The sequence below is a fragment of the Rhipicephalus sanguineus genome, chromosome 7, assembly GCF_013339695.2.
Source record: "Rhipicephalus sanguineus isolate Rsan-2018 chromosome 7, BIME_Rsan_1.4, whole genome shotgun sequence".
Classification (NCBI taxonomy): domain Eukaryota; kingdom Metazoa; phylum Arthropoda; class Arachnida; order Ixodida; family Ixodidae; genus Rhipicephalus; species Rhipicephalus sanguineus.
The window spans coordinates 18197642-18211504 of NC_051182.1; the positions used below are offsets into that span (position 1 = coordinate 18197642).

The 13863-nt window shown below is 52.4% G+C and overlaps 1 protein-coding gene across 1 annotated transcript; it reads left to right on the plus strand.

Annotated features, from left to right (window-relative positions):
* Positions 1 to 4183: 4183 nt before the first annotated feature.
* LOC125759083 (uncharacterized) lies at positions 4184 to 6521 on the plus strand. The gene is made up of 2 exons (XM_049417336.1): positions 4184 to 5470; positions 6399 to 6521. Exons 1-2 carry the CDS (start codon positions 4256 to 4258, stop codon positions 6519 to 6521), a joined length of 1338 nt encoding a protein of 445 aa, XP_049273293.1. The 5' UTR covers positions 4184 to 4255.
* Positions 6522 to 13863: the final 7342 nt, after the last annotated feature.

The following is a 13863-nucleotide window of genomic DNA, read 5'->3' on the forward strand; positions in this document are numbered from 1 at the left end:
TCTCTCTCCTCTCCTACGCTGCCCCCCCCCCCTCTCGCCCGCCTGTCGACCGCGTTCCCCGCTCGCCCTGTGAGAATTAACGGCCAGGCTAGATGGAAGACACGACGCGCGTAGCGTCCCTCTTCGCGTTCCACGACACGAGGTCGGTAGCATGCCCAACGAACGCCAACGGAACGCGATCATGCAAGTGCTCCGGCTTCGCATCGCCTCATGGTCCCCTTTAGCGGGAGATGGCGTAATTTTTTGGGATTGATTTTTTTGGCACTCCCAGAACACATGTAATAAGTGCTTCGGGGAAGCTCTTTCGCCATCGTTGACCTTAGCTGAGCTTGGAGCTCAGATTAAGGAATGAGGCCTTTTCTGGGTTTGTACCTTGGAGAGTAGCGCTATCGCTCTAAATGTTCCACGACACATACGGATGTATTTAACGCAGAATAATTTGATCAAAATGTGTCATCAGTGGCACACAGACCGGAGGTGCAACCTAGTAAAGATTTGTACGAAACGTAAACTTAACTTGCATAAAGACGAAAGTCATTTGCTTGTTTCCTTAAAAACCTCCTACGATTCAAAATAGAACAAAACTTGAAAGAAAGGACACCAACATCACCTCGAGCGCACTGCTCCATGACCAATCGCTCAGTGGCTTTGCTAGTTGATTATATGGTTTTGGGACTACTATAGGGCCACTAATGCTCCTGACATAAACTATGACATCGCGTTAGAATCACCACGATACGGCAACCAGTCGCGTAGAACGCCTCGCTTAACAAATCGCTTTCGCCTAATTAGCCGCACTCTAATTACTCTTCGCTCACTTTGCGAATGGACGCCCCATTAAGGAAACTGGGTCACATTTGACTTCGCCTGTTGTATACAGTACTTATTGCATTAAGACGCGCAGCAAATTTTGTAAATAGCGCGACGAAATGGGCCAACCGGATAACAACTTCTTTCTGTTGTCCCGTTTCGCTGCGCTGTTTGCGACATATTTAATGTCAACATACCAGCTATCCCAACACTGAACTAACTTAAAGAGACGCACAGGAAGAGCGCGAGAGATCTCTTTTTCAAAGGTTAGACTATGACGAAACATGAATACGAAGCAAGCTTGGGAAGTCAAAGAAGGTGCACGAAAGCGATAATTGTCATCTTTCCATTTGTCAATTTCTATGGCCTCGATTACCTCTCTGGTTTCCTTCTTGCGTTCCTTGCGCACAATCTCCGTACCTGTTAAAGTGGGAGCACAGCCACAATCCCTACAATGGAAGGCCAAACGCCCAGAATCTTTTGCTGCAAAGTGGCGTTTGTGTTCCGTTAGCCGTGTGTTTATGCACCTGCCCGTCTGACCAATGTAAACCTTGTTACAGGTCAGAGGGATCTTGTAGATCACCTCTTCTGTGCATGCGACGTAGGGGTTGCGGTGCTTGATTTCACACGATTGCGTATGCCTCTTAGCGCCATTCACCTTTTTGCGCAGGCCCGACAATCGCAGTGGTGCCGAGAACACGTCGACACCGGCTTTCCGGCCTATCTTTCGCAGATTGTGCGAAATGGTGTGCACATAAGGGATCACCACCGTACGCCCGTGGTGCCTTCTTGCGGCAGCACTTGTTTTCCTTTTTTAGATGCGAAGTATCTTAAGGTCGAGCTCAATCCGGCGGTGGTGGTGGTGGTGGTGTGCGGCGTGACCACCCTCACTGCGCATGCGCATACCCTCTCCACATACCTCCTCTCCACTTCCCCTCACCATTTCCCTTCCCCTCTACCCCTCTCCCACTTCCTCTCTCCACTCACCCTTTCCCTTTCCCCTATCCACTTTCCCTCTCCACTTTCCGTCTCCACTTTCCCTTTCTAATTTCTCTCTTCACTTTCCCTCTCCCATCCCCCTTTCCACTCTTCCTCTGAAACGCGGGCTAGACATGCCGAACTTCTCTCCTGCACAACGCCGCGATGAGCTCGAGCGCATGCGCGTCCCCTCCCCTTCTCTCTCCTCTCCTACGCTGCCCCCCCCCCCCTCTCGCCCGCCTGTCGACCGCGTTCCCCGCTCGCCCTGTGAGAATTAACGGCCAGGCTAGATGGAAGACACGACGCGCGTAGCGTCCCTCTTCCCGTTCCACGACACGAGGTCGGTAGCATGCCCAACGAACGCCAACGGAACGCGATCGTGCAAGTGCTCCGGCTTCGCATCGCCTCATGATCCCCTTTAGCGGGAGATGGCGTAATTTTTTTGCAAGCCTTCTGCGACCGAAACCAAGGGGTTCGTCGGATACCCAGAGCGCCTAAGGCGGCTCACTTGGTTAGTGAAGCTGGCATCACCTTTGTGCGGACAGCATTTCTGGAGCGCGCTAAGGAAGCATGATCTGGCAATTGCTCTCTTTAGAAGATTGGAGTGCACGGATCGGTAAGGGAGGACGGGTTTGTTGCCCCTTGGTTGAAAAGCCCAACATATGTGATCAGGCGATACGTATAGACCAAGCTCTAAAAACCTGATATACCCGCTAGATAACTCGACGATTTTTAGATGCGAAGTATCTTAAGGTCGAGTCAATCCGGTGGTGGTGGTGGTGGTGGTGTGCGGCGTGACCATCCTCACTGCGCATGCGCATACCCTCTCCACTTACCTCCTCTCCCCTTCCCATCTACCCCTCTCCCCTCTCCACTCATCCTCTCCCTTCCCCTCTCCACTTTCACTCTCCACTTTCTCTTTCCACTTTCCCTCTCCCATCCCCCTTTCCACTCTTCCTCTGAAACGCGGGCTAGACATGCCGAAATTCTCTCCTGCACAACGCCGCGATGAGCTCGAGCGCATGCGCGTCCCCTTCCCTTCTCTCTCCTCTCCTACGCTGCCCCCCCCCTCTCGCCCGCCTGTCGACCGCGTTCCCCGCTCGCCCTGTGAGAATTAACGGCCAGGCTAGATGGAAGACACGACGCGCGTAGCGTCCCTCTTCGCGTTCCACGACACGAGGTCGGCATGCCCAACGAACGCCAACGGAACGCGATCGTGCAAGTGCTCCGGCTTCGCATCGCCTCATGGTCCCCCTTAGCGGGAGATGGCGTAATTTTTTTAGTGGCTTTAGAGTGTGACGACAAGGGTTTTGATTCCGCAGTATCTCAAGTCATGGCCACATTTGCTTCGTGCCTCGCACCATTGTTACCAACGTACGAGCTGCCCATTAGCGGGTATATAAGGTTATTAGACCTTGGTGTATACGTATCGCCTTGTCACATATGTTGGGCTTTTCAACCAAGGGGCAACAAACCCGTCCTCCCTTACCAATCTGCGCACTCCAAACTTGTAAAGAGAGCAATTGTCAGATCATGCTTCCTTAGCGCGCTCCAGAAATCCTGTCCGCACAAAGGTGATGCCAGCTTCACTAACCAGGTGAGCCGCCTTAGGCGCTCTGGGTATCCGACGAACCTCTTGGTTTCGGTCGCAGAAGGCTTGCAAAAAAAGAAAATAAGTGCAACCGCAAGCAGGAACCACCGGCGTACGGTGGTGGTCCCTTATGTGCAGACCAGTTCGCACAATCTGCGAAAGATAGGCCGGAAAGCCGATGTCGACGTTGTGTTCTCGGCACCACTGCGATTGTCGGGCCTGCGCAAAAAGGTAAATGGCGCTAAGAGGTATACGCAATCGTGTGAAATCAAGCACCGCAACCCCTACGTCGCATGCACAGAAGAGGTGACCTACAAGATGCCTCTGACCTGTAACAAGGTTTACATTGGTCAGACGGGCAGGTGCATAAACACACGGCTAACGGAACACAAACGCCACTTTGCAGCAAAAGATTCTTGGCATTTGGCCTTCCATTGCAGGGATTGTGGATGTGCTCCCACTTTAACAGGTACGGAGATTGTGCGCAAGGAACGCAAGAAGGAAACCAGAGAGGTAATCGAGGCCATAGAAATTGACAAATGGAAAGATAAATGTATCAGTTGCCCCTCGGTTGCCTTCTCTGAAAAGGGGGACGCTGCGAGCGCGCGACGGAGCAAGAGGTGTGGCGTATCGGCTCCGTCGATTTTCGGCTGGGGCCACGGTTCAATCCTCTGCACTCCGACAAGACTGGCGTCAATCGACGCAGCAAACCATCTGGACCACGTTGAAACCAAGTTTCACCAGGTGGGCCCACTTTTAAAGATTTTGCGGCCGAAATACACCTGATCACGGGGGCGACGCCGTTACGCCTAACGGCGACGCCGGAGCCCGGCGGCGTGGAACGCCGACGGCGTGGAACCGGCCTCCCGAAGTAACATGACGGCCCCCGCGTCTTTCCTGAGGGGTTACGACCCCGAAGGCATGGCCTGGACAACAATTTCAACATGTCAAGACGAAAATTCCACTGTTCCGCATTTTCGGCACCAATCCCTGAATGAAGCGGTCGCGCGTCGCGCGTTCGCTCAAGCCAAGACAGCGGCGCCCAACGCCATCCCGGCCTCCGGCACACCGGCCGGCAAGACGCAGCCTCCTGCATCGCGCGCTGCGGGAAGCAAAGGCAAGGCTATTACCAACTGGAAGCCTCGCCCATTTCCAAGACCGGGCCCGGACGACTTCGTGGTCGTGCTCAAGCCACGCGAACATATCTCGCTGCACCAAGCCTTTTCGGAGAACCGCTACGGAGCCGCCTTTACGGCCTACCTCGGGCCTGAGCTGGCAAAGTGTGTCACGGTTCTGCCGTCCCGTGACCAAAACATCGTATTGATCCACACCCCGAACCCGGCGGCGGCAGATCGGCTCCTCGGGGAGTTTTCTGTCAATACCGAGCATGGGGCGATTCCACTCCACGGATACCTTCGACAAGACGGAGGCGATGTGTGCCACGGCGTCATCGTCGTCAGCAACTCGGACACCACTGAATCACTTCGAGAGCAGGTGCAATGGAGAGAAGGCACCATCGTCGAGGTGAGGAAATTCGGCTCCTCTAACAAAGCTCGGGTCACCTTTGCCGGGAAGGTGAAACCGCGTTTCGTGCACTATGAGAACATGCTCATCCCAGTGCGAAAATACTACCGGACAATTCCAGCCTGCGGCCTGTGTGGGGTCGTTGGCCACCGAGCGGATGCCTGTCCCAACACGCAGCCCAACACGTGCGGCCTCTGCGGTCAACAAGCCCCGCTTGTGGAGGGGGTGCGGGCCCCTCACGAATGTGTTCCGCGATGCTCGGTATGTGGCGGTGGACACGCAACAAACTCGCGGGAATGTGCGGCAAAATTCCGCACACACAAGATGCTCGCCCCGAAGGGCGGGGCAAAAAAGAAGTCGGCAGCCAAGAAGAAGGGCCGCCATCTTGGCTCCCCCGGTGAGTCACCGAGCAGGGACGACAGCAACACCGAGAAGCCGGCGTCATCAGCAGAAGTCGGCAAGCGACCACCGACGCAGCCACCACACGGCGGCACAGGAAAACTGTCGACGACGCCACCACGCGGGGAGGCCAGGGCCTGGGCCAACGCTGGAAAACATGGAACGCAGGTGAGCGGCACGAGCAAGGCCGCCCCCTCCTCCCCCCCTGCGGCACGCAATGCCGAGCAAACTAAGATAGCAGCTCTCGAAGGTCAAATTGAGATGCTACTAAAAAAAATTGCGCTTCTAGAATCGCAATCAAAACAGCCTACCACTCCCCCCTCGCCCCCCGCAACCAAGGCTATGGAGAGTGAGCCCGTGGCACCCAGAGCAGTATTGAGCGCGGAAGCTGCACATGAGGCCCGTCTAGAGGCCCGCATGGACGCCCGCCTAAATGCCTTAGAAAATCAAATTTCCGCGGCAATCGCCTCCGCTATCGCCAAAATGACCGAAAATATTCCTACTATCGTCGCACAGCACATCGCACAATCGTCGCGTAGCGTCCGACGAACCGGCGGTCTCATCAAAGACGTGTCCGGCCGCTATCCCAAAACGTCGCGTCGCGCCATAGAAACTGAAGTAGAAGACGAAGACAGCTGCTCGCTCTCCGGAATTGAGGATGCCCCCCTCCCCGCGAGTGCTGGCTCCGCAGCTGCGTCCCTACAACCACTCTTTCACTTCAATGACCATGGCGGGCAGCCCTCAAATTAGCCACTCTACCCGTAACAATTCGGCCACCCCCATACAAATTACACAATGGAACTGCCGGGGATTCCGTTCCCGCGCCAAGCGGGCTCACCTCCGGCTTTTCCTCTCAAAACTCACTTCACTTCCCGCAGTGCTTGCCCTCCAGGAGCCAGGGAGCGGCGCTAGCCTTACAAATTATGTCACGTTCCAGCAAGACCCCTCTTCCTGTATATTCGTGCACAAAAATTATACAGCCAACCAAGTTGATTTGGAACTCAATACTGAATATTCCTATGTGATGGTCACCCTCCTTCCGTTTAAGAAACAAAATGCACCATTACATATACTCAACATCTATTGTTCTCCCAAGCTTAAAAACGTAACTTTCGCAGCCCTCTTCAGTCGCGCCCTGAAGGCTGCGGGCAGGGACCCCCTGGTGATTGTGGGTGATTTCAACGCTCACAGCACACTCTGGGGGTACGTGCGTGAATAGAAGCGCGGGCGCAAGCTAGCGGAACTTGCGTCCATGCTGGGCCTCACTCTTCACACTGACCCTGCATATCCAACGCGGTTGGGTAACTCCGTGACTCGGGACACGTGTCCGGACCTTACCTTCACCAAAAACATTAGACACGCAGAATGGGCCAACACTGAGGAAACCCTCGGCAGTGACCACTGCATACTCAACACCACAGTCACAAGCAAACCATTGGCAAAACCCCACGCCCAAACCCGCATACCAGACTGGACAAAGTTCCGTAAAAACTACACTAATTCGGCCCCTATCCACGAAACAGGTTACCACGCGTGGTCACAAGAATTGGTTACACACCTTCGTTCGACGGAAACTCAAGTTCAACTCTCGGAGGTCCTGCCGGGGGTGGACAACCACCTCCTGCACCTCTGGGAAGCGCGGCACAGCCTCGTCCGCAGATGGCGCCGCCAAAAACACAATCGGAAGCTCAAAATTCGCATTGCCGAGCTCACCCAACGAGCGGCTGAGTACGCGGCCCAGCTCGCCGACTCGAATTGGGTGAACCGATGCAACACGGCTGCTAGACAAATGTCCAGCCGGAGCACTTGGCGTCTCTTTCGCGCCTTGATCGATCCGACCCAAACCAGAGCCGAGACACAAAAACATCTCCAACGGGCTATCCATAGCTTCGACGGAGACACCTCAAAATTAGCAAGCAAACTACGGGATCAATACCTCTGTGTCCAACATGACCCCCGAGGGCTAGCGTACTCGTATGCAGGTTCCGAGAACGCGGAGCTGGATCAACCGTTCCGGCTCCATGACCTAAAGGCGGCCCTGACTAAAATGAAGCGAGGAACGGCGCCGGGGCGAGACCAAGTAACAGTAAAATTACTTGCCAACCTTCCCGACCCGGCCTACGACGCACTCCTCGCATACATAAACTCAATCTGGCTTGGTGCGACACCCCTCCCAATCGAATGGAAGACCGCCTTGGTCACTTTCATTCCCAAAGCCGGAAAAGCCATAAACACGGACAACCTCCGCCCCATCTCCCTCACTTCTTGTGCGGGAAAGCTGATGGAGACTATGGTGCGAGATCGGCTGTCCGAGTTTTTGGAAAACCAAAACGTATTCTCAGACACCATGTTCGGGTTCCGCCCGCACCGGTCCGCGCAGGATGTCCTGCTTCAATTACACCGCGAAATTCTAAATCCCGTTGAATACCCCCTCAATGACAAGGTGGTACTCGCCCTCGATTTGAAGGGGGCTTTCGACAATGTCACACATGACATAATTCTGACGCACCTCTCCCAAACAAACTGTGGACACAACACGTTTCAGTACATTAGGCAATTTCTCTCTGACCGGCAGTCGTATATCCGGATACAAGATGAAGAACACGGCCCCTATCAATTAGGCACGAGAGGTACCCCGCAGGGCGCGGTACTCTCACCCCTACTATTCAATCTGGCAATGATGAAACTCCCGGCTCAGCTGGAGAATGTTGAAGGGATACAGCACGCGCTGTATGCTGACGACATTACCATCTGGGCTAAACACGGATCGGTAGGAGATATTGAAGCCAACCTGCAGCAAGCGGCGGAGATCGTGGACGCCTACGCCCGCCGCTGCGGCCTTCAATGCTCCCCGACTAAATCGGAATTTGTGCACATCCGCCCCTCGCCAAAGTGCACTACCAAAATTGAATTGTCCTTAAAAAGCGGACCCGTCCCAGAACACGATGAGATCAGAGTACTGGGTCTGTTTATACACAAACATCGCAGAGCAGACACAACATTGGCCAAATTGCGTAAGGTGGGGGACCAGGTGGGCCGGATGGTCCGCCGGGTTTCCAACAAACGCGGGGGGTTACGTTGCAAAGACGCCTTGCGGCTGGCGCATGCATTCGTGACCAGTCGAGTCCTCTACTCGGCTCCTTACCTCCACCTGCGCAAGTTTAATGAGAACGCCCTTGAGGTGATTCTCAGGAAGATGTACAAGCGTGCCCTCGATCTCCCGATAACCACGTCCAACCAGCGCCTTATGGGCCTGGGGATGGTCAACACTTTCGCAGAGCTGCGGGAGGCACACTTGACCAACCAATACACAAGACTTTCAAAAACGACGTCGGGACGCCGCCTATTAGCCCGACTACACATCCACCACCCAACATTGACGGAAGAGCGCGTACGCATCCCAGAAGTCTGGAGATACGCCCTGCACGTGCGCCCTCTTCCGGCCAACATGACACGTGACGACCACAGTGGCAGGCGCCTTGCGCGGGCGGAGGCACTGGCTCGCCACTATGGGAACAAACACGGTATCTTTTACGTGGACGCCTCCGGTCCTCACCATGGGGGTTGGTACACGGCTGCAGTCGTCCACCAAAACGTCGCAGTGAACGGCCTAACATTCAGGGCACAAAATATAACACATGCGGAGGAGGTCGCCATCGCGCTAGCTGCCGCAGACCAGGACTCGCGCGTCGTCATTACCGTCTCGAGAGGGGCCTGCAGAAATATTGAACAGGGGTACGCTCCTCACCTTGCGTATCGCATCCTGCAAGATAGCAATTACATCGGGGCCCCCGCGTCCCGGATGATCATATGGGCTCCAGCTCATATGGGCCTCGAAGGCAACGAAACGGCAGACGCCGCTGCCCGCGCGCTCACTCTCCGGGCAAAGCCTTCAGACCCTTCCGAAATGGATCCCGAACCCAATCCGGCCTTAACGTATCGAGAAATTACTGAGTTCTATCAATTCGGCCACGCAATTTATCCTAAACCCTGTAAGGGCCTTACAAAGGTGGAGGAACGCACACTCCTCCGCCTTTACACCAAAACGCTGCTGTGCCCGGCAGTTTTAAAACATTTTGATCCGGCCTGTACAGGAAAATGCCCATACTGTGAGGAGAAGTCTTCGGACGTCTACCACATGGTGTGGGCATGCCAGTCAACCCCGAACCTCGCCCCAAAACCACACCCCACCCGGGAGGACTGGGAGGCAGCCCTGCTCGGCTGCTCCGACCTGGCGAGCCAGAAGGCCCTGGTCGACCGAGCTCGAGTCGCGGCGATCGCCAATGGGCTCCTGTAATGAGGAGCCCACCTAGTGCTTGTGAGGGGTGGCCCCCTCCGGGCCACCTCGCGCTTACTCCCTGTATATACCTCTAATAAAGTTTTTTCCTCCTTCTCTGAAAAAGCGCGCCGATACCTTGGTATGTAACCACATACTGTGTGGCAAAATTTTTTATCAGAACCACGTGTTCTTTTTCTTTTGTTTTTTGTTTTCTGTTGTTTTTGTTGTGCCTTTATTTGTGCGGTTTCCTCGGGTTTTTTCGGTCCTCATCGTACCACTGCTGTGAGAGCGCATGCGCGTTTTCACATACATAAGCCGGGTCTTTCGACAATAAATCCCCATTTGCTGTACAGCGCTTGTGTTTCCGTCTTTTTTGTGTACGTATTCGTTGCCCTTTTGTGCGCTGCCTATTAGAAAAAGAAAGTTTTCTGATTCCATCATTTTTTTTATGTGCCGTCTTCTTTACAATAGAGTTTCAAAGAAATACGAAGTGCAAATATGACAGCACGCAAGGGAGAGAGACGACACATGCGCACACTTGCAACTGTTTATTCATATTGTCAGGGGGTCGTGACGTGGACGAATGCAGCAGTCGGCGTATTAGACTAAACTCTTTATTTGGCCGAACTTGTGGCCGGGAAACGCAGTCAAACTGCAGCAATACTCTGTACACTGATAGCGGTGAACAGAGCGTCGGCTGTTTAAGAAATTGATCTGCAGCAAGGCGCGTCGGCTTTTATACATGTGGCATCGAACATTCGAGCCTTATCTCTGGTTCCCGCGTTAGTTCCAGAATAATCTCAGCTGTTCGCGTTTTCGCGCTCAAGCCTATAAGAAGATTCTAACATAATCTAGAAGGTTCCCAGACATTAGGGCGCAGCTTGCGCAAGGAAGCGTCTACGTGTGCAAGGGACTACAGTGAAACCTCGGTGATACGAATCTCACGGGACCACCAAAAATATTCGTATCATCCGAAATTCGTATCACCAGAAAGCATGGAAAATTGGCATGCGGCAAAAGAGAGCTGGCGTACATTTTCATTTATTGTTTGTCAGGGCTGTGGCAACGTCATGAAGAATCCTGAATGATTGTCAGTTAAGTTTTTAGATGTCGGCCATCATACCAACACTCGTAAGTATACGGCCCGAAAGTGCGCATTTAATTAATGAAGCAGGTGCGTTCTAACCCGCGATATTCGGAGGCCGTGACGAGTCTCTGAAGGTTTATTCTGGCCGCAAGAAAAGTGTTTTTCTTACACCATGATTCTCACGATTTGGCAGTGCGTCGCGCATGTTCGCGCTTGCGTTCGAGCGCTCTCGCGTGATTGGCGCGTCTTCCGCGACAGCGCGTACAGCACCTCTTCGTACCTGGGTGGTAGCGAGCGTTCGTATGAAACGTCGCTGGGTGAAAAATCGGTTCGCAACAGCCGTACGACATTACATTGCAGGCTAATGGGCCTTGGCCGGGACCAACGAAATATTCGTATCACCCCGAAATTCGTATGAGCTGTGATCGTATCACCGAGGTTTCACTGTAGTTACATAAAAATAACAAAAGAAGTGCGCGTGGCAATATCGCAATAACAATTGTTGGAGTTTTGCGTACCAAAGCCACAACATGATTGTTGGGGACGCCGTAGCAAAGGGCTCCGGAAATTTCGACCACCTGGTGTCCTTTCGCGTGCACCTAAATCTAAGTACACGGGCTTCAGGCGTTTTCGCCTCAATTGTTTATTCATATGGAAGTCGAGTGACTATATAGCACAAAGAGGGCAAAGCTGGAGTGGAGGGTACCCATATGCGCATTAGAAGGATGTATAAAGAACAAACGGGCGCTATAGCATGTCTCAACGCACTAAATCTGGAAAAAAACACTTTAAATATTTCTAAATATTAACCGAGAGGGCGCTTATGCAATTATTTCCACGTCATTCTGCATGTAATGCCGCGAGCAGTTCAAGAGCTGTCTTGTCTTTTCTCCTATTGGAGACCGTTGATTTTCTCACCTTCGATTGCCACATCTTCTTCTTTTCCCCGGAGGTTTTGCAATCATGTGGCATGACAGTAGACGTTTCATTTTTTTACGCGCCGTTATGGTCAGCGAGGCGATCATTAATACATCGGCGTGTTTGGCCGATGTATAGATATGCTTTCTCACAAGTCAGCGGTGTCCGATCAGCTACGCCCATCGCACATCTGACTCCTTGACGCTACCGCCTTAATATAAGCACGAAACTGAATACATCCTGCCCGACGTCGTCTATACGAGAACCCACACGGAAAAGCCCGAGCAGTACAAACATGGCGACTCTCTAAGTGACCAGGCTGTTCGCGAAATGAAGGTATGTGATATCGTTTTGACAAGAGCCGACTTCGCAAGCGACAACGTTCAGCGCTCTTCGGGCGGACACTCTGTCCAAGCTCTCTCGGTGAAAGAATAGGAGGACGATGACGCTGTCCATGTTTACACACCACGTCCATCCCCGAACATCAGCGCACTCTAGTTCGCATTACATGGACGGCAGGAGCTTCTGGGGGCCTAAGTGGTTCTCGCAATGCCCCACTATCATCTCAGCTTTCGTAGCACTCTAGGCTCTCTGTTGAGCATACATGCGTTTGCACACCCCAAACGCTTAGTGTCGTTCTTTCCAGTTTCCTTTTTTTCGTCTTTATGTAGATCGGAACTGCTTAAAGACTCTCCGAAAAAATTATTTCTTCGGCTTTGGGGTGTCCTTGATCATCTTGAGCACTGTTAGTGGATGAATGTCAGCCAACGAAATATATAAATAAAAGGCGCGGGTAAGTATAGACCATTGTAACACTACTTCATGTACCTGCAACAGGTGCAATTCAGGTGACGGTAAGAGAACTAGTGGTACGAAAACAGCGCATTCACATACGATACTTTTATTGCTTGGTTCCGCGAGGCATTCGTTTTCAAAAGATTAGGTTACCCTCACGTTACGCATCAATAGAATGCGCTCCCATGTATTCGATATTTTCCGGGCCCCGCCACGGTGGTCTAGTGGATATGGCGCTCGACTGCTGACCCGAAGTTCGCGGGATCGAATCCCGGCCGCGGCGGCTGCATTTTCGATGGAGGCGAAAATGTTTGAGGCCCGTGTACTTAGATTTAGGTGCGCGTTAAAGAACCCCAGGTGGCCGAAATTTCCAGAGCCCTCCACTACGGCGTCTCTCATAATCATATCGTGGTTTTGGGACGTTAAACCCCAGATGTTATTATTATTATTCGATATTTTCCGAATGCTTTGTTGCCGATTGTATAGAGCCCCCTCTTGTTGGATTAAGCGGGTGACGTACGCTCTGCTATCAATATCGAAACGTATACAACAGCGTCTTTCGTTACGTTAGATTACAGTGTAGTTCATGTTTAGTGTACCTATAGCATACGCACTGCGCACATTTGTTCAGAGTGGACGCTCTTTGCATCACTCCGTGCAACAACATGCCGGCACATTTCCTTGTGACTGCAGTTTGTCAGCAAATGTTCACAGTCATGAAGTGAGATCTGTTCAAATTTTGATATGTGCGCGTGTGTGTTCTGAAAAACACACACACACACACACACACACACACACACACACAAAACACAACTTTTTCGTGGGGCGTACTCAATACTAAAAATTTCTCAAAGGAAATTGTATAGTATCGTACCTTAAGCATATGCGTTCTATAGTGCGAAATGTGTTACTGCGACATGTGTCGCTATCAATCATTCAAATGCTTTGAATACTACAAAGGGTGCCTGCATCTTATCAAAAAGCACAGTACGTGCAAGAACACACTGACAAAAGGATGAGACTACGAAGCGCTGTATGTTTCATTTGGCTGTCATTGGGAAGTCAAAGTTCGAAAAGAGACCCGTGGAGCCAACAGCTCACGCTCAGACCGTGGATATAGTGTTTACTTAATGAAAGAAACATGAGGGCGGGTCAATAGCCTGGTCCGCGTTTGAGTGCCCAGGCCGTGCCGCGCTCTAAATGGTTTTCCGATGTGTTGACTCTCTATTCACCACGCCCACGTGATTAACTTTTGGGACATGTTCCATTCTATTGACACGGACATGTTTATTGAGACTGGCGTGGTTCGTAAGCATAGGGCGGAGAGTGCTTTCCAATGCACGTGACTTAGGCGAACTGCTCTTCGAATCGTTCAAACAAGCAATGGAAGGAATGAGTGATGACTTGAGGTGCCGTATCATTTGCGGCCATTCTCGATAGCAGGTGCGCGCCAGTGGCATGCCATCGTTGTTTTTTAGATGC